This window comes from Pangasianodon hypophthalmus, chromosome 28 (genome assembly GCF_027358585.1).
Source record: "Pangasianodon hypophthalmus isolate fPanHyp1 chromosome 28, fPanHyp1.pri, whole genome shotgun sequence".
Classification (NCBI taxonomy): Eukaryota; Metazoa; Chordata; class Actinopteri; order Siluriformes; family Pangasiidae; genus Pangasianodon; species Pangasianodon hypophthalmus.
Window position 1 is genome coordinate 14,163,002 of NC_069737.1, and position 22,807 is coordinate 14,185,808.

At 41.7% G+C, this 22,807-nt stretch overlaps 1 protein-coding gene across 1 annotated transcript in view; it reads left to right on the forward strand.

Annotated features, from left to right (window-relative positions):
- The window catches only part of dnah6 (dynein, axonemal, heavy chain 6), a 56,439-nt gene that overhangs the window by 30,256 nt on the left and 3,376 nt on the right, over positions 1–22,807 (forward strand). The window contains exons 51-76 of the mRNA XM_053230946.1: positions 52–192; positions 2,072–2,314; positions 2,592–2,759; positions 3,791–4,026; positions 4,501–4,762; positions 4,847–4,970; positions 5,063–5,259; positions 5,452–5,655; positions 7,147–7,272; positions 7,744–7,908; positions 9,140–9,207; positions 9,844–10,024; positions 11,098–11,277; positions 11,426–11,659; positions 12,286–12,421; positions 12,516–12,688; positions 12,937–13,127; positions 13,460–13,620; positions 13,904–13,992; positions 14,945–15,091; positions 15,669–15,807; positions 17,989–18,108; positions 18,288–18,409; positions 20,232–20,361; positions 21,798–21,925; positions 22,467–22,652. Of these exons, the coding sequence (XP_053086921.1) occupies positions 52–192; positions 2,072–2,314; positions 2,592–2,759; positions 3,791–4,026; positions 4,501–4,762; positions 4,847–4,970; positions 5,063–5,259; positions 5,452–5,655; positions 7,147–7,272; positions 7,744–7,908; positions 9,140–9,207; positions 9,844–10,024; positions 11,098–11,277; positions 11,426–11,659; positions 12,286–12,421; positions 12,516–12,688; positions 12,937–13,127; positions 13,460–13,620; positions 13,904–13,992; positions 14,945–15,091; positions 15,669–15,807; positions 17,989–18,108; positions 18,288–18,409; positions 20,232–20,361; positions 21,798–21,925; positions 22,467–22,652 (4,251 nt within the window). The remainder of the gene's footprint in view (positions 1–51; positions 193–2,071; positions 2,315–2,591; positions 2,760–3,790; positions 4,027–4,500; positions 4,763–4,846; positions 4,971–5,062; positions 5,260–5,451; positions 5,656–7,146; positions 7,273–7,743; positions 7,909–9,139; positions 9,208–9,843; positions 10,025–11,097; positions 11,278–11,425; positions 11,660–12,285; positions 12,422–12,515; positions 12,689–12,936; positions 13,128–13,459; positions 13,621–13,903; positions 13,993–14,944; positions 15,092–15,668; positions 15,808–17,988; positions 18,109–18,287; positions 18,410–20,231; positions 20,362–21,797; positions 21,926–22,466; positions 22,653–22,807) is intronic.

Sequence of the window (22,807 nt, forward strand, 5' to 3'; positions counted from 1 at the left end):
CCATCTGTCCATGCTGCATTATATAATGCTGAATTTTCACTCTGTATGCAGGTCTTCCAGTTCTTCATCTCTCGTGTACGGGAGAAGCTGCACATTGTGTTGTGTATGAGTCCAGTGGGTGACGCCTTCCGCTCACGCTGCCGTATGTTCCCCTCGCTCGTCAACTGCTGCACCATCGACTGGTTTGTCCAGGTCAGTAACGCAAAGCTCCATAATCACATGGTTTTTCCCTCTAACACAAATCTTTACAGCGCATAGTTCAGTTTCTCTAATAAACATGACAAATCATATGAGAATCGTTTTGACCTGAGAGTAAGAAGGTGATGCATTTAAATGTAAAAATGCCTGGGATTTATAAATCTGAAAGACCGTTATGATTCCCTCTAAATCTTTTTTATAGCTTTCAGTTGTATACACACACTTGTCATTGGGAGAATCTGCAAATATGTGAAGATATATAAATATTGTGTGTCTTTTTCCATAAATGCTGTTTATAATGCAGAGAGTTGCGATAATATTGGGTAATTTAGAAGAAATGTTACTGTGCTACTGCTATAAAATCTGATGAGATGGCCTGTGGTGATGAGGCTTGTTAGTGTCAGTGTGTCCTTGATATTTCGTCATAGCTGTAGTGTATGAGCCATCAGCAGTACTTACTTTTCTGGTTAACTTGCCAGACAGTCACAAAGCTAAAATGCCTAAAAAAAAGTATTTAGACAAAATAGGAGGCAACGGAAGCATCCAGATTTATATGAATACGCAAGTTGGAAGCTGATAGGCTCGTATGTTTTATGATGCAATAACAATTTCCTGTCACCCTCGCTTGTGTAATACTAACTTTTCCAGTGACAAAACCATTCACGCTTCATTTCACACTTTGACTAAAGCATGTTTAAAGGATTAAATTGTAAAATGTAATTATGAAGAGAGATGAATGCAGTTGGGCCTGGTGTGAGAGAGCATTGTGTGTGCTATAGCGCTCATTCGCCTACAGATGATTTGTATTGGCCACAGATGCTTCAGGCTCATTCTTTTTTCTTCATGCAATGTTGGCTTCCTACATCTATCCATTTCTCTCTCTCTCTGTCTCCTGTCTCTCTTCGCTTCCAATCTTCTGCTTCTCTGTTCAGCCAGTGAGTTAATGAGTCGCATGCGGCTGGGTCTCTGCAGGCTGTTTATGAGAGCATTGTGTTAATTGCTATGTAGTGTGTGTAAGAGGAAGAGAGAGAGAGAGAGAGAGAGAGAGAGAGTTTATCTATATATAGAGATAGTAAGACAATAAAGTTTGTGTGTATAGCTGTGGACTGTGTGCTACTTTATTTCTGAGCATGTCATGGTTAGTTATGGTACCAGGACTGACTCTGAATATGTGTGTGTGTGTGTGTGTGTGTGTGTGTGTGTTTGTGAAAATTGCTCAGCATTCCGTATCTGATGTCCAAACTCGTTAAGCCGGTGTCTGTCATCTGTTTTGGTTCATACATACAGCTGTGTGTCACCAACATGGCAGCGAAAGCTAATACCACACCACACTAGTAACATACAGTGGTTTCGGGAAAAAAAAAGTATTCAGACCCCTGAGGTCGTGTGCACTCTGGAGCAGGTTTTCTTCAAGGACCTCTCTGTATTTGGCTGCATTCATCCTTCCCTTACTTACGAGCATAATTCCCCGTTCCTGCTGCTGAGAAACTCCCCCAAAGCATGATGCTGCCACCACCATGCTTCGCTGCACAGATGGTATTAACCCATTGATAAGCAGTACCTGGTTTTCATCAGATGTAGCTCTTGGAGTTCAGCCTAAAGAGATACATTTTTGTCTTGTCAGACCAGGGAATCTTTTTCCTCGAGTGTTATTATTTTGGTGGAAATATTTATAATAGACAGAGGCCAATAAAAACAAATCATACCATACTTTTCGTTTAATATGCCATTTCATAGGAGGTACAAATACCCCTACTGTTATAATGTTTTTCCTGTTAGTGTTGCCATTGTCCAGCGCTGCAAGTTATTACTATAATTATATTATAATTATAATGAATTATAATCTCTCTCTGTCTGTGTCTTTGTCTCTCAGTGGCCGCACGAGGCTCTCCTGTCTGTCTCTCAGACGTTTTTCCAGACTGTGGACTTTGGCAGCAAAGAGATGACAAGCTGTTTGTCTCAGATGTGTGTGGAGATCCACATGAGCGTGACGGACATGGCCGAGCGCTTCTATTCGGAGCTCCGCCGCCGCTATTACACCACGCCCACTTCTTATCTGGAGCTCATTAACCTTTACCTGAGCATGCTGGGAAATAAGAGGCGCCAGCTGGAGGCGGTGAGGGTGATAAACACACAACAAAAAAATCAAACACAAAACCACAACATTTGCATATGGATGCAAAGCAGTGTTCACAATGTTCACTGATAACAACCATCTGACACAGCGTATCTCCAGGGATTTGACCATAACCTCATGACAAAGCTAGCAGGATATAAGATCAAACCCCTAAACAAAGTTTATACTTTAAGGTGATATGAGTGACTGAGTGAGAATTAACGCTCACGTATAACCCAGGAGTGCTCTGTGTGTGTGTGTGTGTATGTGATTGCAGGCTCGTGATCGAGTGAAGAATGGTCTGACGAAGCTGTTGGAGACCAACGACCTGGTAGATAAGATGAAGGTGGAACTGTCGGCCCTGGAGCCCGTGCTCAAACAGAAATCCATCGACGTCGGTGCCCTCATGGAGAAAATCAGTGTGGACCAGGAGAGAGCTGACCAGGTGTGTGTGTGTGTGTGTGTGTGTGTGTGTGTGTGTGTGTGTGTGTGTTTGCCCAGTGAACGGATAATACAAGTAGAACTATTTGAATTTTATAGAATGCATTTTTTTTAAGAGATGGATAAATCATACAAATAAAACAATTTCAATTTTATTGAATGGGTAAAATGATGTTTTTTATGATGGATAAATAAATAACCGTTGTGGTGGATTTATGGATTGATGTGTGGATGGATGGAAAAATACCTAGGGGTATGGATCAGTGGATGGATCCTATAACTAGAACTATTTGAATGTTAGATGAATTGATTGATTGACAGATTAATCTTAGAAGCAGGAAAATTCTGTATAATGGATGGATGAATTGATGAATTAATGAATAAATAGGCCACAGATAGATTTTATTTTCTATAAAATGTATTACTGGATAGATGGGTGGATGGATGATAGAAATTAAACACTTTGAAGTCTATAATATGGATGGACAGATGGATGGATGGATAGATGATAGAAATGGAACACTGAATCCTATAGGATTGATGATTGAATGGATGGATCACTAAAAATGGAACACTGAATTCTGTACAATGAATGGATGGATGAAAGCAATGGAACAGTTTCAATTCTATTGGATGGATGGATGGATAGATAGATCATAGAAATAGAACACAGTTCTATAATATTGATGGATGGATGAATGATAGAAATGGAACACTGAATTCTATAGGATGGATGGATGGATAGATGGATTGGTGATAAGAGGAACATTTTGAATTCGGATGGATGGATGGATGGTAGAAATGGAACACAGTCAGTTTTACTGGATGAATGGATGGATCATAAAAATGGAACACTGAAATCTACATGGATGGATAGATGAAAGAAATGGATGGATGAATTCTATTGGATAGATGGATGAATAGATGGATGGATGAGAGAAATGTAACACTGAATTCTGATGGATGTCTCTGGACCAGCTAAATATTTGTAAGATATTTGAGTTAAAGCCTTCTCTGCTGACCTTTAACCCCTAGGTGCGCAGCGTGGTGAAGGAGGACGAGGCCTTGGCCAAGGAGAAAGCCAAGAACACGCAGGCCATCGCAGAAGAAGCGCAGAGGGACCTGGACAAGGCTCTGCCCGCTCTGGACAAAGCCAACAAGGCTCTGGACGCACTGGACAAGGCCGACATCTCCGAGATCCGTGTGTTCACCAAACCGCCCGACCTCGTCATGACCGTCATGGAGGCAGTGTGTATCCTGCTCAACCACAAGTGGGTGCCGTGACAACTCTGTGTGTGTGTGTGTGTGTGTGTGTGTGTGCGTGTGTGTGTGTGTGTGTGTGTGCGCGAGAGAGAGTTTATTCTCTGGTGACTTCTAAACGTTCTTATGTCATTTTTTCCTTTTCTCGATGTAAAGTGGGCGGGGCTAATATTGGGTAAAACTTGCCCTGGAGGTTGTTGTGCGTTTTATCATGTAAATATTAGAATATTGTGCTTATGTGACTGACAGGAGTGGTGTGTATCCACTAAACAGCAAATGGATTTATGTGCAGTGATGTGTACTAGTGTAAGAGGTTGTATAAATCATCATGCTAAACTGGAATTGGGTTCACAAGCAGGTGTGTGTGTGTGTGTGTGTGTGTGTGTGTGTGTGTGTGTGTGGCATCCCCCACCCCGATGACGTACTTGCTGCTTACTACGGTTTCCTAATCTTAGCCTTCATTTCCCATAATTCCCCCTACACAGGACAGACTGGGCGAGTGCCAAGCAACTGCTCGGCGACTCCAACTTCCTGAAGAAGCTGACGGATTACGACAAAGACAACATCCGTCCGCAGATTCTTCAAAAGCTGCATCGCTACATCCAGAACCCTGATTTTGTCCCTGAGAAGGTGGAGAAAGTGTCTAAAGCCTGCAAGTCCATGTGCATGTGGGTAAAAGCCATGGACCTCTATTCCCGCGTGGTCAAAGAAGTTGCACCTAAACGAGAGAAACTGGCCTCCGCCCAGGTGAGTGTGTAACGCTTGGCGTTTGTTCTCATGTTTAGGTTTGTTTTTTATTATTCTAGTATTTTTTTGCTTGTTCTTTACCAGGCAGAGCTGGACGCTACTACAGCGACTCTGAAGCAGAAGCAGGCCAAGCTGCAGGAGGTGGAGAACGAGGTCGCAATTCTGCAGAAGCAGTTCAACTCCAGTCTAGCTGAGAAAGAGGCCCTGGGTGAGAGATTCATGGAGAAGAAAGAATTATAGAATTATATTTGTATGAAAATAGAAGTGTTGATGTGTGTAAATGTGTCTGTTTGTGTGAAGCTGAAAGCATGGCTCTGACCAAGGCACGGCTGAGTCGTTCAGGGAAGCTGACTTCGGCGCTGGCTGACGAGCGCGTGCGCTGGCAGGAGAGCATCACACTGTTCGAGCTGGAGATCAACAACGTGATCGGAAACGTGTTCATCGGCGCTGCGTGCGTGGCGTATTACGGAGCCTTCACTTCCCACTATAGACAGCTGGTACAGTGTTAACACACACTCAGCAGAATTTGATTTGAGTGAGCTAGTCACTGTTAGGCCACTAGGGGGCAATAAACACAGCTACTGACAAAATATGCTAATAGTAAGTAATTCTTCATTACCAAGCTAAAAACTCTAACATGTACTCATATACCTCACTGACAAGGTATATGTGTGTGTGTGTGTGTGTAGCTGATAGAGCAGTGGATCTCACGCTGTCAGGAGTTGGGGATCCCCATCAGCTCCAACTTCAGTCTGATTGGAATCCTGGGCGACCCGTACGAGATTCGGCAGTGGAACGCTGAAGGTTTGCCCCGCGATAACGTGTCCACCGAGAACGGCATCCTGGTGACCCGCGGACGCCGCTGGCCCCTCATGATCGACCCCCAAGATCAGGTGACCTTCCCTAAGCAATTCCTTACAGCATTTTCTATTAAAATCAATGCAAATGTCAAGAGTCTCTACTGAAGCTTGCAGTACTGATAGAAAACTTGAGTAAAACCTTGAGTAGAGCTGCTGGAGCTCCTCAGATGAGTGACAAAGTATCTTCAGTCCTGGATCTGTGCGTAATAAATACAGTATCTGAATATAATCCTGACTCCTAAAATGACCAGGTGGAAAGAGAGCGTCAGTGTGTGTGAACATGAGGAGTTTTGATGCTGCACTCTTTCTTTATTTTAGTCCAGATTATGATGTTTAGAATCTTCCCCAGCAGAATAAATTAGCGCACGGAGACTTCTCCTTCCCAATGCTCTGTCTCTGTTCATTACGGCTGCTGCGAGTGCAATCTGTCCTCCGATCACTCCGTCTTCTCTTCATCCTCTGGCTGCTTGTCGTTTTTGTTTTACTCTCCATTCATCTCTTCATCTTGCTCAGAGGCTTGGCAGCTCCTCCGAGACTGAAACACACACACATATCATTGCTGCGCAAGATATTTACATACTGTCCTCATCCCATCTCGGCTCATCTCATCAGCATGCTCTGTCAAACACACGCAATCAGATTTCTTCTAAAAATATGTAAATAAACAGCCAGACTGAATGTGAGTAAAATTTGCCTGGCAGTAAAAAGCAAGGTAGGGTTTTTTTGTTTTTTTTTCCTTCACATTAGGTGAATTTTTCACCCAAATCCTGCTGATAGAAGTCAGACTGACTGATTCATCTTCACATACACTACGTGGCCAAAAGTATGTGAACACTTGACTATCATCCCCATGCATGAGCCATCCTCAAACTGTTACCACAAAGTTGTTTCATCATACATATCAAAAATGGCTCAGTGAATTCTTTTAAATATACCTCTAGGGGTGTTTCCTAAAACTTACTGTCTGCTAGTACGCTAAACAAACATACCAGGATTTGGCAGTTTTCAGTTCTTTTTTTTTTTTTTTTTTTTTTTTTTTTTTTTTAAATAAATCACAGTAAATCCCTGCGATTTATTTTTCCTCTATGTTTTCTAGGAGCAGACATGCGATAGGAACCAAAATAGACAGATAATGTTTTACAGTGGGAACATATACAGCATCCCAGCGGTCTTCCCTCCTATTAGTAGTCTCCACATCGCTTCTCATTTGTATAAAATCAAAGTCTGCTCATTTTCACAAAACGTGGCTACTCCCACTTCCACTTCATTAAAAATGAATGCCTTCTGATCCTATTGTCACATATTGAGTGGAGTAAAGAATAAAATACTTGCAGTTGTGCTGTTATAGGAAAATAATCAACGACAGGGTGGTGTAATGAAGCAGAGCTACTGTTATTTATTTATTTTTATTAAACAATGTCAAGCATTTCACTAAGAGGTAGAACTACACAAAGAAATACTTGGTTCTATTGCTGAAAAACCAAAGGAGAGTCTGTATTCAGGAAGTGTTCTCTCGAATTCCAGGCGAACCGCTGGATCCGCACCAGGGAGGCGAAGAACAGCCTGAAGGTCATCAAACTGACGGACGCCGGCTTCCTCCGCACTCTCGAGAACGCCATCCGGCTGGGCATGCCTGTCCTCCTGGAAGAGGTGACATTTACATCCTCACCTCTAACCTCACCTCTAACCTCGCTGATCATGATCACCATTTTAAGAAAACTTTTATTTCTTTATAAACTCAGGCTGAAGTCATACAATGAGACATTCAGAGACACAATGAGACATTTAGGGCCTGAGGGTTGATGGTAGGAATTTTTACTCTTGCACCTCCCCCTGTCCTGCAAGTGCACAGTTAAGAGTTGCTTTCATTTTTGTGTCTTTAAAAGGACAGACAGATGGTTCTCTAACTTGATGTGACTGGCTTGAAGTGAAAATTTATTGTGAACCCATTACCCAGCTGTGAAACAGATTAGTTTTGACGCTTATCTGATTGAGGAATTTGATTGTATGCGGCTACAGTGCAGTGACGTACACACACACACACACACACACAGCTCAGAGATAAAAGAAACGTATGACTAATAATGTGAGTTGGATTATTGTGTATGTGTGTGTGTGTAGCTTAAAGAGACTCTGGACCCTGCTCTGGAGCCTGTACTGCTGAAGCAGACCTTCGTGGCCGGTGGCAGGACGCTGATCCGTCTGGGAGATTCCGACATCGACTATGACAAAAACTTCCGCTTCTACATGACCACCAAGATGGCCAACCCCCACTACCTCCCTGAGGTGTGTTTGCGTGTGTGTGAAGTGGCGTGAATGCTTTGCTTTGAGTTTTATCACACCATGAGAAATGCAACGCATAAATGACACTGGAGACTCCTTCCATAAATGTTAAATAAGAAGTACTTCTCCTCACAGAAAACTTCACCATATCAGCAGATACACAAGTCTGTTTAATCCAACTGGGTTATAGAAATAATGACACATTAGAACGAGTGTATTATATAAGTCTGTTTATATTTCCCTAAAGCCAAACTACTGCTTGTGCTGAGCTCATTCTGACCAATCAGAATAGAGAATTCATCAGCGCTGTGGAATAACACAGCATTAACCGCTATTGAATCTCCTCAGTAACTAACATCTGCTCACAAAAAGGCCTGTGACTTGCCTCTGCAAATAACCGATCCTGTTTTGTTTCACAAAATTGCTGGTTGTTGGCATTATCACTTCTGTATCCACTTCCTCTTTGAGTAAGAGCACTAGGACAGTGGTACGATGATTGGACGGCTGAGTGCCAGAGTGCAGCGCCCCGGAGCTTGGCACTCGCTTAAAGGTCAGCTGGATGAGGATGTGACACCAGACACGGCTGCCAAGAGATAATGCCAGTGACTCGGCGCGATTCTGTTAGAGAGCACGCTGCCGGATAGAGAGCCGCATTTGACAAGCCAAGCGTGCCAGTTCCTCTTTACCATCATGTTGTGTTTGGGTCAGAGTGGCATGTTTAAAGTGGAACAATGCTAAAAATGTTCTTCTTCATTAAACTTTAATGCTTTTCATTAGAGAAATTGAGCCACTCACATTAAAAAAGATCATTGTGAGGCAACAGTAACATCCTAGCACTTAAACAGTGGCATGGTGCACACCATTTACTGTTTGCTCTTAGGAAAATTGTCACAAAACATTGTGATTTGATCCTGTGCTCCGTCCAGCCCTCTACACACTGACCTCTGCACAATGTTTTAATTATGCACAATATTTCCCACAATTCATACACTGCAACTTGTTTTCTGTTTTGGGTCATTATACAAACAATTGAACACACATTCAGCCTAGTTTAAGCAAGAGGTCATTAAATATAAAGAACATGTATTAACAGTGATCTTAAATGATGATGAGATGATGTCTTCCTGATTAGTCGCATTATTATATATATATATAGTTGTACTTTTATACAGGACAGTGTAATTAAATGACAAGGATTTATAATATAACATTTTCAGATTTTCTTTCCACATAGGTTTGCATCAAAGTGACTATCATCAACTTCACGGTGACTAAGTCAGGACTGGAAGATCAACTCCTCAGGTAACTACTATCTCATGGTTTCATGCATCCTGTGTTTTCAAGATGTTTACAGGCATAGATTTCCGACTGCGTGTCTCCTTGGATGTGACACTATATTAAAAGTGTTTAGGAAGTGAGATGATCTATGCTGCTCCTATTTATTGGAAATAATAATTTAGCTATTAGACATTAGTATGCACATAGAGTAAGGTCCAAACCTGTTCAGTGCACAACCATGATCATCACCCATCATTTAATTTTGATAAGTGTGTTACTTACTAAAAGCTAAAAGTCGATGTACATGGTCCCACATGGATACCCTAAAGAGTTCCACTTCCCAAAAAAAACTTTTTATACCCTAGTCTCGCTGTTACCTCAATGTAATTTCACCTGGATACTGTAGATTTGTACCTAAGAGCTGCTGCTGTAATCATAAAGACTGTCCTGTGCTCATCCCAGGACTCTTTCAACACACAAAGTACTATTTGACTTCATCATATAAGATTGTAGAAGACTGCTAATTTATAATCGCACAAAACGGGTGCCGTCTTGAGTCCTCCTAGCCACTGTCTCTTGTCGCTTGGTCATTAGGGCTCTGAATGTCTGGATTTCTTGCGCTGTTGTGTTGTTGGTGTTTTACTCTCTCCGTGTCCGCAGTGATGTGGTGCGCCTGGAGCGGCCCGAGCTGGAGGAGCAGAGGAACGAGCTGATCGTCCGCATCAACGCCGACCGCAACCAGCTTAAAGCCATCGAGGACCGAATCCTCAAGCTGCTCTTCACCTCGCAGGGCAACATCCTCGACAACGAGGAGCTCATCAACACCCTGCAGGAGTCAAAGGTCAGAGGTCATGAGGAGACCGGAGAACGGTATTGATCTATGGGTGTGAGTGAAGACTGTTGCCTCGCCCAAGTGTGTGTGTGTGTGTGTTTGATTGTGTGTTCCAAGAGATAGGTCCAGTGATTGGCCTCCAGCTTTGCTTCTAACATGTCTATCAGACTCCCAAAACAATTTAGGAAGAGATGTTAGACACAAACACACGCTGAGCCCTACAGCGGAATGTGTGAGAGTGGTGTCTGCTCACACACACATAAATAATGAAGCTCAGACCTGTGTGTGTGTGTGTGTGTGTGTGTGTGTGTGTGTGTGTGTTGCACGCAGCGACTGAGATTGCATTTCACTTTCTGTCACCTCTCCCCTGCCCTGATGGAGTGATGTGAGGATGAATGACAGAGTGCAGGAAGGAGTGTGGATAGACGGATACGTTGATAGATAGGTGCTTCAGCAATGCGTGAAGCTTTGCCCTTGAGAAAATGAAACTTTGTGTGTGTATAGCCTCGTATATCCTTTGAGCAGAAGTAAGTGCCCCCCCTCCACACGCACATTTATTTTCCCCACGTTTCAGAGGTACTTCTGTTTAAGATGCATGAATGATTTCTTTTCCTTTAATCATATCTTAAGTGTTCTTTTCATCTGAACATTCCACGAATCCGAGTCCACGATGCACAGCGGCGTTGTGTACGACAGTGACACCTTTCACCTTTTTTAGATTTTTTTTCTTCACCTTACTCCACTGAACGAAAAATGAAAATGCTACTAAACAAACACAGTTGAAAACTGTCTCTCATCAGAATTTTGTCTCAAACAGTCTCATCCCTGCTGCCCAGCATGTGTTGGGTCGCCACTCATGCTGCTGATCCTGTGCACTCAGTGCTCACGCCTACACTCCTTCGAAGCCTAACGTCACAGCGTGTATACTACAGTATTCTGCCCTTGTTTTTCACCCTGACTCTGTTTATTTACTTGCTAGCAGCACCATCCATCCTCATTATCAATAAACTAATTATTTAATGAGCTTTTGGCAAGGCAGAGCCAACACACACACACTACTGAAATATCCTGTGTGTGTTCAGGTGACTTCAGAGGCTATTAAATCCCGTCTGGAAGAAGCCGAAGCCACAGAGCTGATGATAAACACCGCCAGGGAGAAGTATCGGCCCGTGGCCACGCGTGGCTCCGTCATGTATTTCGTCATCGCCAGTCTCTCTGAGATCGACCCCATGTACCAGTTCTCCCTTAAGTATTTCAAACAGGTAACTCACTCACACACACACACACACACACATTTACAGCCAGTGTTTCAATCTCTTATGGTCTTTTTGCATTTTAATGTGTTAAAACTTTGCAGGAATTTGAGGATGATATTGTGTGTGTGTGTTTGTGTGTGTGTGTGTTTTGCAGCTGTTCAACAACACTATCGAGACGTCGGAGAAGAACAGCGAGCTCAGCGTGCGCTTGCAGATTCTGCTGGATTCCACGCTGCTCAGCATGTACACCAACGTCTCCCGAGGCCTCTTCGAGCAACACAAAACCATCTACAGCTTCATGCTGTGTGTGGAGATCATGATGCAGAGGGAGGAAATCTCACCACAAGAGTGGTTCTACTTCCTCCGAGGGGCAGGGGGCATGGACAAGGTGTGTGGGTGTGTGTGTGTGTGTGTGTGTTGTTTTGATGTTTATTAGCTATATATCCATTGCGTGCTCTCCACCCAAAAGCTAAGTCATAAATGAGATGTAACTGTGCTAATTGCTAAATTAATGAGCGGAGCAGATTGCTATTTTCACCCGTCCCCAGGGTCATACTCACTCCGTCCTCGTGTGTGTGCGCGTTTGTGTGTTCACCTCGGTTGACTTACCAAAGCACCGAGTGATACAGTCATCACTGATCCCCGGCTTTCCCCTTTTTTCCTCAGTAAAAAAAATCAAACTATCTCAGCCATCTGTCATGTCCAGTTCCTGTTCTGCCGCCGAACAGATTTTCTTTGGTCCGTCACCGTCTGACGGCTCTGTAATGAACGATTAGCCTCGGGCTCTTTCATGTTTGTTCATATATTTTAGCCAGGAATTATTCTAATATGTTAACAGCACAGTGTTAGCTGTCTAGCTCGCATTAGCAGTGAATATAATGAACATATTTAAAATCCACACATTTTATGAATTATATAAACAGATTAAAAATCCTCTCAGAAATCCTTCCACGTTAGAGCATGTTACTTATCTATATGAACTCTCTCTCTCTCTCTCTCTCTGTGTGTGTGAAGGAGACACCGGAGAAGCCGAGTGTTCCCTGGTTGTCTGATTTCATGTGGGAGACGTGTTGTGACCTCGAGAAGAAACTGCCCTGCTTCAAAGGCATTAAGAAAGACATCGTATCAACACCTGTTCTCGTGCAACTGGGTATGCTAACCACTTCATCAGTGTGTATTTCAGTGTGTAATATTATTAAATACTATTAATTATTCTCTCTCTCTCTCTCTCTCTCTCCCTGCAGGGCGCTTGGAGGTAGCGGTGAACCCGGAGCAGTGGGACGGCTATGTGACAGACCTCGCGCCGTACTCAGAAGACACGCCCTCCAAACAGCAACCTGAGGTCAGAGGTCACTGGAACGAGCGTCTTGGATCTTTCCAGAAACTCATCCTGATTAAGAGCTTCAGTGAAGAAAAGGTAGAGAAGAACAGAAGTCTATGTTTTCTAGAAATTCATAAGTCATGACTTATGGTCCAATATGGCGGACGTTTGGTGTAGTTTTAGGTGTATCGAGTCTTTTTTTAGTAATTTATCAACACATCTGTACATGTTGATGCTCTAGACAAGTTAAAGTCAGGTGTGTTGTATTTACACTGAGTGCATCGTGTGCATGTGAGCCGCGCCGTTTCATTAACCCACGCTCTTCCCTGTGTCCGTGTTGCCAGGTCGTGCTCGCCGTGACCGAATTTGTAATCGTCAGTCTGGGGAAGCCATTTGTGGAAAATCCGCCGGTGGATCTGGCAACCCTGTACGCAGACATGTCTCCCTCCACACCGCTGGTGTTCATCCTCAGCACTGGCTCCGATCCCATGGGGGCTTTCCAGAGATTCGCCAAGGAACGTGGATACCTGGACAGGCAAGAGGCACACTACACTAGAAACAGCGATTCACACAGGGATAGCGGTTTAATATGCACTTTTATTCACCTTATTTTGAAATGTGGAACTAAGTAATAAGTTGTGTACACACACACACACACACTTCTATGCAACCTCTGCCACTTTTTTTTTTAAAATAAATATTAGTGAAGAATAATTGAGTCTTGGTTGAGAAATATAAATAACAAAGCAAACAAGCTAGCATCTGGACTGTTCTGTCATTTATACAGAATAGATTATGTTTCTTTATATTTAGGACAACAGTCAGAGTTGTGATGTTTGTGATGTGTGTGTGTGTGTGTGTGTATAGAGTGGAGTCCATCTCTCTGGGTCAGGGTCAGGGGCCGATAGCGGAGACGATGATAGCCGAAGCGCAGAAGAACGGAAACTGGATCTTTCTGCAGAACTGCCACCTCGCCGTCTCCTGGATGCTGTCCATGGAGGAAATCATCAAGAGCTTCTCTGAGCCTGGTGTGTATGTGTATATGTGTGTGTGTGTGTGTGTGTGTGCGCGTGCGTGTGTGTGAGTGTACTCATGTTTGTCACTGAATGAGTATAAAGCTCAAAACAAGCAAGTGAACCTGCATGTGTGTCTCAATACCAAAAACAAACAAAAGTAACTTGTATTCTTTAAAAGAATGTTCTTGCTTATCTTGCTTGGAAACCGTTTACAGGAACATAAGCACAGAGAACACTGCTGCTTCCTGATTGGCTGTTTATCAGTGTACTGAGATGTGATTGGTTGGTTTTGCAGACATTGTTATCCATGAGAACTTCAGGCTGTTCCTCAGCTCAATGCCTACCAGCGTCTTCCCTGTCACTGTGCTCCAAAACTCTGTCAAGGTAACACACACACACACACACACACAATGTGACTGTACTGACAATTTCTAGTTTGACACATAAGGAATAAAACCCTTGGGCACAGGCTTTATTCCTTTTATACCACAGCAATTTTTCAACAGTTACAGTTTGTGATTTATTAAAGACCAAATGATGTAATTTTTATCAGTTTCTGGTTACATTTAATGATGATACAGAATCAAGAATTCAGCAGTGCTATGGTAGAAAGAAGACTGATATTCATTTTTGTAGTTAATGCTGAACATTATGTAGAAAAGAGGAGAGAAGTAGAAAGAGAAATTAAAGAGAGAGAGAAAATGCAAAAGGCAAAACAATGCAGAAGAGTGGGCTAATAAATTTGTGAAACTCACACATGGTGTAATGTAATTACTATACACACGCGCACACACACACACACACACTCTTATTACTCCTTTATGCTGAAAAAGTGACAGTGTAGACATTCGCCACAAGAAGCTGAGTGTAAATGCATTTACAAGTGCAAATGAAAACGTCTATCTCACTGATTAAACTGTCATGTCTGACAGACATCTTGTGTGTGTGTGTGTGAGAGAGAGAGAGAGAGAGAGAGCTTTGGCAATATTATATTGCATTCAGAGGGAATACTATTCTATCATTGTACAGTTGAAAGTGTTCTGTGTTTATGGTGTGTGTGTGTGTGTGTGTGTGTGTGTATGAACTGTATTATCAAACACACATCAATACATTGTTAATGACAGAACTTCAAAGAAAGAACCCTATAATGGTTTGTTCATTCCCTCTCACCATTTCTCTTTCTCTCCGGTGTGATACGGTGAAAGACAAAGGTGTATGATTTCATCATGGACCTGCCTAGTAGCAAAGCCACTTTCACTTTGGTACTTTACTGTGGGTGCCAACAATATTGCAGGTCACTGAATGTACATTTTTCTGTCTTTATGTCTTTAACCAGGTGACTAACGAGCCGCCGAAGGGCCTCCGTGCGAACGTGCGACGAGCTTTCACCGAAATCAGCGGCACGTTCTTTGAGGAGCACATCCTGGGCAGGAAGTGGAGGAAGATCATCTTTGGAGTGTGTTTCTTCCACGCCATCATTCAGGTCAGAGCTCAGAGGTGTACACAGACACTTACAGTACTCATAATCGCACCAATAAAGTCATTCATACATTCGTTTAGGACTTAAGAACATACACAGAGAGGAAAGAAGTCTTCAGACACTTTTTTTTTTTTTTTTTTTTTTTTGTTATTTAATATACCTCCAGTGCATATAGGAATCCACTTCAGATTTACACACGCAATGTCTTTTGAGATTTGTACAAAAAAAGGATATATTCATAAGCATAAACAAAGATGTTAAAAAAAACAAATTTGATGGGATAAAAAGTATTCATACACCACAGATGACCAACATTAGTACTTTGCTGCTTTCAGGTCGTCCTGCAACTCATTTCTCTCTTACATTCTCTCATTCATGCTATCAAACTTACAGCTTTACCTCTAACACTGGAGACTCCTTCCATAAATGTTAAATAATCATCAAATTCTGTTACTAATAATTACTACAGAACATACTCATACTTGGTAAAATAACATCTGTGAATAAATGTTATTGTAGAACGTGTGTGTGTGTGTGTGTGTGTGTGTGTGTGTGTGTGTGTGTGTGTGTGTGTGTGTAGGAAAGGAAAAAGTTTGGGCCTCTCGGCTGGAACATCCGTTACGAGTTCAACGACAGCGACAGGGAGTGTGCACTTCTCAACCTGAACCTCTACTGCCAGACAGGACACATCCCCTGGGACGCTCTCATCTACATCACCGGTGTGTGTGTGTGTGTGTGTGTGTGTGTGTGTGTGTGTGTGTGTGTGTGTGTGTGTGCTTGAAAGCATGTTTATGTGAGAATTATTCATTGCATTATTCACTGATCTGCACCATCTCCCTGAGCCCTCATCTGTGCCTGAAGGAAGAGTGTGTAAGAGACTTTGCGCGCGTGTGTGTGTTTTATGCAGTGAAGCAAAACCCAAATCGGTGTCTCACTATATAAAATGCAGAATAAAAATGGATGAGTGTGTTTAATGGGATGAAAAGCCAGTTTCGCTGACTGACTCAAATCGCTGATGAGTAGTTCACTAAATATTTCTGACGCATATTTAAGTACGTGGAGAGTTTATTCAGACTAAGAAGGCTATCAAACACACGTCTGACTAAATATGAAGAAGAGGAAAAAGAGAGAGAGAGACTGACTCGGCGTCATTAAATATTTGCTTGCAGCTGTGACGGCTGTCATTTTCCTTTGAAGACGACATTTGAATTTTAATTACACGAGATACAGTGTCATAATGTTACCCATCCACAGACAGAGCGAACAGTTAGTCGGCATGTAAGGTGAAGATTGTATTTAAAAAATAAAAAAAAAACAAGGCAATAAAAATAATTTTGCGGTTATTGAATGAATAATTTAGCAAGATGTTTAATAAGTGAATAAATCTATTACGTATTCTCTTAACTTCAAAGACGCTTGCCTCTGCTTCACTTCCCGTTTAAATTTTACATTCTGAAAAGGCATGCAGTCTTTTTTTTCCAAAAGTTTTTATATAAATATAGCCCAGTTTATCAGATTTAGATATTACTTACACATAATACTTACATAATACTGTGTGTTACTTGTATAACTGATGTGCATGATGTGATATTCTGTTCAGTGCAAGTATTATTATTATTATTATTATTATTATTATTATTATTATTATTATGTGCATTTGAAATATAGTTATTTACAATTCGACATCTCTTTTTTTCCCCCAATGGCGGAATGTCTTTTCAGAATTTGATATTAAAAAATTTGATATTTTTGGATATTGCAACTTTCCTTAAAAAAAAAAAAAAAAAAAAGATATACAGAATGTTATATAGTACGTAGATGCGTAATGGCCGATAATTTTAGCTTTTGTTGACAAGTTTCAGATTGTGATTCGGAATGAAAGTGATTGCTGTAACTAAAAGAAATTTGTATTCTGCATTTATTCGATTTTAAATCGTCATACCACGATGCATACATTTTCGACTTTATCACAGTTTGAAGTATTATCGCAACATTTAACAGTACCACTAATGACTTTCATGTTCGTTATAAAATAGCACTTTGGTAATTATTATTTTTTTTTTTTGCAAGATGAACTAGAAGTACAGATTCAGAAAGTGTGAAGCTTAGATACGGGTTAAAAACACTTTCTCTAATGCTGAGAGTTACAGCGCGTGACTGGACAGGACATGAAAATCATGCACGAGTTTAATGTAGCCACGAGATACCTAATTGAGGTCATGAATTTGTAAAGTGTGTACGGAATGTAGGCTATTTTATCATGCTTTTAATTCTGAGTTTATTAAAAAAAAACTAATGTTTTTGTTAATTCGGTATGCTTTTGTGTAAATAAAATCCGCTGAGCTACAGCTCACTGTAGGATAATTCATCATTTTATCCATAAAAATATCTGATCCTTGAGATAAACAGTGTCTCAGATAATATCTGTCTCCTCTGATGTCCTCCTATTTTGAAGAATCCAAGATAATTATATAGTACATGTTAAAAATTGTAAAAATATCGTATAGCGATTATTGGCATGCTTAAAATTAAGAATTAAAAATAACTCAGGAGGAAAGAGAATGCTCAATTAATTAACCGTGTTTGATGAATAATTGTTTAATGTTCAGTAAGTAATAACTTTTATATATCTAACCTCTGTCATGATGCAGATTATAAAAGTTTCACACGATTCAATAACAAAGGGAACGGATTTTCTAATCAAACAACGTTTAATTGCGTATTTTACTCCAGAGATGGAGTGTGTTAAAGTGATTAGTGTGTAATTGCAGGTTTAGGTTTAGGGCTTAACTTTCCCTCTGTGACATTAATGTCTCGTTAATCACTGGAAAGGTGACCGTCACTGATAGTGATGCAACAACATGGTGTGTGTGTGTGTGTGTGTGTGTGTGTGTGTGTAGGAGAGATTACATATGGAGGGAGAGTAACTGATGCTTGGGATCAGCGTTGTTTGCGCACCGTTCTCAAACGGTTCTTCTCGCCAGAGACTCTGAAGGAGGAGTACAAGTACTCAGCATCAGGTACACACACACACACACACACACACACACACACACACACACACACACACACACTCTCTACCCTGAAGGAACCATAATGTATTAATGTATTTTTTTTTTTTTTTTACATAATATATCATTTAATACGTCATAGAATTAATAAAATAAAACTCACACACGTTCTCGTCTCTCGTCTGTAGGGATCTACTACGCTCCTGAGTCCGACAGCCTGAGCGAGTTTAACAGCTACATCGAGAATCTGCCGATCATCGACGATCCCGAGATCTTTGGCATGCATGAGAACGCTAACCTGGCTTTCCAGGTAAAACACACTGTAACAATCACTAACACACTCACTAACACACACTGCGAGGCGCTAACACCACAGATTAACACAAAACATCATCACCTGCGCAGATCAACACAAAACATCACCACCTGCGCAGATCAACACAAAACATCACCTGCACAGATTATCACAAAACATCACCTGCACAGATTAACACAAAACATCATCACCTGCACAGATTATCACAAAACATCATCACCTGCACAGATTATCACAAAACATCATCACCTGCGCAGATCAACACAGAACATCATCACCTGCACAGATTATCACAAAACATCATCACCTGCGCAGATCAACACAGAACATCATTACCTGCGCAGATTAACACAAAACATCACCTGCACAGATCAACACAGAACATCATCACCTGCACAGATTAACACAAAACATTATCACCTGCACAGATCAACACAGAACATCATCACCTGCACAGATTAACACAAAACATTATCACCTGCACAGATCAACACAGAACATTATCACCTGCACAGATTAACACAAAACATCATCACCTGCACAGATTATCACAAAACATCATCACCTGCGCAGATTAACACAAAACATCATCACCTGCGCAGATTATCACAAAACATCATCACCTGCACAGATCAACACAGAACATCATTACCTGCGCAGATTAACACAAAACATCACCTGCACAGATCAACACAGAACATCATCACCTGCACAGATTAACACAAAACATTATCACCTGCACAGATCAACACAGAACATCATCACCTGCACAGATTATCACAAAACATCATCACCTGCACAGATTATCACAGAACATCATCACCTGCGCAGATTAACACAAAACATCATCACCTGCGCAGATCAACACAGAACATCATCACCTGCACAGATTATCACAAAACATCATCACCTGCGCAGATTATCACAGAACATCATCACCTGCGCAGATCAACACAGAACATCATTACCTGCGCAGATTAACACAAAACATCACCTGCACAGATCAACACAGAACATCATCACCTGCACAGATTAACACAAAACATTATCACCTGCACAGATCAACACAGAACATCATCACCTGCACAGATTATCACAAAACATCATCACCTGCGCAGATTAACACAAAACATCATCACCTGCACAGATTAACACAAAACATCATCACCTGCACAGATTATCACAAAACATCATCACCTGCGCAGATCAACACAGAACATCATCACCTGCACAGATTATCACAAAACATCATCACCTGCACAGATTATCACAAAACATCATCACCTGCGCAGATCAACACAGAACATCATTACCTGCGCAGATTAACACAAAACATCACCTGCACAGATCAACACAGAACATCATCACCTGCACAGATTAACACAAAACATTATCACCTGCACAGATCAACACAGAACATCATCACCTGCACAGATCAACACAGAACATCATCACCTGCACAGATCATCACAAAACATCATCACCTGCGCAGATTATCACAAAACATCATCACCTGCGCAGATTAACACAAAACATCATCACCTGCGCAGATTAACACAAAACATCATCACCTGCACAGATCAACACAAAACATCATCACCTGCACAGATCAACACAAAACATCATCACCTGCACAGATCAACACAAAACATCATCACCTGCACAGATCAACACAAAACATCATCACCTGCACAGATTATCACAAAACATCATCACCTGCACAGATTATCACAAAACATCATCACCTGCACAGATTAACACAAAACATCATCACCTGCACAGATTATCACCTGATGTTTCTGATGTGTTCACACAGAGGCAGGAGACAATGACTCTGATTAACACCATCCTGGAGGTGCAGCCGCGCTCCTCAGCAGCTGCTGGAGGGAAGAGTAATGACGAGGTGGTGCACGAACTCGCAGACTCCATCCTGAACAAGATTCCAGGTGAGCGTCAAGTACACCATCCACCGTAAACTACACCGCTACACCATCCACCGTAAACTACACCGCTACACCATCCACCGTAAACTACACCGCTACACCATCCACCGTAAACTACACCGCTACACAACCCTCTTTAAACTACACCGCTACACCATCCACCGTAAACTACACCATCCACCATAAACTACACCGCTACACAACCCTCTTTAAACTACACTGCTACACCACCCTCTGTAAACTACACCAACTATGCCATCTCCTTTAAACTACACCAACTATGCCATCTCCTTTAAACTACACCAACTACACAATCCTCTTTACACCAACTACACCAACCGAACACCATCCTCTTTAAACTACACCAACTACACAGTCCTCTTTAAATTAGACCAACTACACCACCCTCTTTAAACTACACCAAACAGTACCATCCTCTTTAAACTACAACTACACAATCCTCTTTAAACTACACCAACTACACAATCCTCTTTACACCAACTACACAATCCTCTTTAAACTAGACCAACTACACCAACAGTACCATCCTCTTTAAACTACACCAGCTACACCACCCACTTTAAACTACACCAGCTACGCCATCTCCTTTAAACTACACCAGCTACACCACTCTCTTTAAACTACACCAACAGTACCACCCTCTTTAAACTACACCAGCTACGCCATCTCCTTTAAACTACACCAACCACACAATCCTCTTTAAACTACACCAGCTACACCACCCTCTTTAAACTACACCAAACAGTACCATCCTCTTTAAACTACACCAGCTATGCCATCTCCTTTAAACTACACCAACTACACAATCCTCTTTACACCAACCGAACACCATCCTCTTTAAACTACACCAACTACACAGTCCTCTTTAAATTAGACCAACTAGACCAACTACACCACCCTCTTTACACCAACTACACCACCCTCTTTAAACTACACCAGCTACGCCATCTCCTTTAAACTACAACTACACAATCCTCTTTACACCAACTACACCAACCACACAATCCTCTTTAAACTAGACCAACTACACCAACAGTACCATCCTCTTTAAACTACACCAGCTACACCACCCACTTTAAACTACACTAGCTACACCATCCTCTTTAAACTACACCAGCTACGCCATCTCCTTTAAACTACAACCACACAATCCTCTTTAAACTAGACCAACCACACCACCCTCTTTAAACTAGACCAACTACACAATCCTGTTTAAACTAGACCAACTACACAATCTAGTCTAGTTTGGTCTAGTTTAAACACCACCTTCTTTAAACTAGACCATCCTCTTTAAACTACACTACATACACCATCACCTGTAGACCATCTATTACCACTCAATTATTTAAATACAATTATACTGCTCTACAAAAATTAAATTACAAGCAGTAATGTAAAACGTGTGTGTGTGTGTTTAGAGAAGCTCAATATGGACGACGCAGCAGAAACCCTGTTTGTTCGAGACTCTAATGGCCGAGTGAACTCTCTGACCACTGTGCTGGGACAGGAAGTTGACCGTTTCAACTTCCTGCTGCGTGTGTTACGGGTGAGCTTCACTGAAAGGGTGCGAATTTAAAAGGAAAATCTGTGTCAACAGAGCAATTGTTTCACACCGTCTACGATCAGATCGTACCATTTTGGTCTGGGTAAATATGCCGCAAAAAGATGTTTTTTAAAGTTCTGTGCAAATTTTTCATGTTCTGTTTATACTCCCAACTATGCACAAGCCCATGTTTACAATTAAAAACATTTAAAATGTTAATAAATACTGTTGAAGATATCCATTGAAGAGTATTAAACAGTAAACAGTGAGGCAGTAGAGATCACATTTTGCATATTTTTGTTGGATAAGGATTTCTAAATGAACTCTATAAGCAATCTGAACATGACCCAGATCTGTATTTCTCTCTCAGTGCTCTCCCACTCTAACACACCTGACTCAAAACCTGAGAGAAGGAAAGATCCTGAAATTTCAACAGGAATCCCTCAGGATTGAGACAGAGAATCACTGACCTACATAAGGATTTGGATATTAATCTACTTGTGTAAATTGTGGTCTCTGTGTGTGTGTGTGTGTGCATGTGTAGACCTCCCTATGCACCCTGCAGAAGGCCATAGCGGGCTTGGTGGTGATGTCTGAGGAGATGGAGCGGATCTACAACAGCTTCCTGAACAACCAGGTGCCCGAGTACTGGGCCAGCGCTGCGTACCCGTCTCTGAAGCCTCTGGGCAGCTGGGTCCGAGACCTGGCACTGCGCACCGCCTTCATAGACGTAAGACACCCTTTACATTCTACTCCCTTTAAGGTATTTTAATATGAATCGAGGCCAAAGAATCTGAGTGTGTAAGATCTTTCACAAAAAAGACTCTCTTCTCTCGGCACCACACACACTTTTGTCACTCCTGACATGATTCATGTTATAAAAGT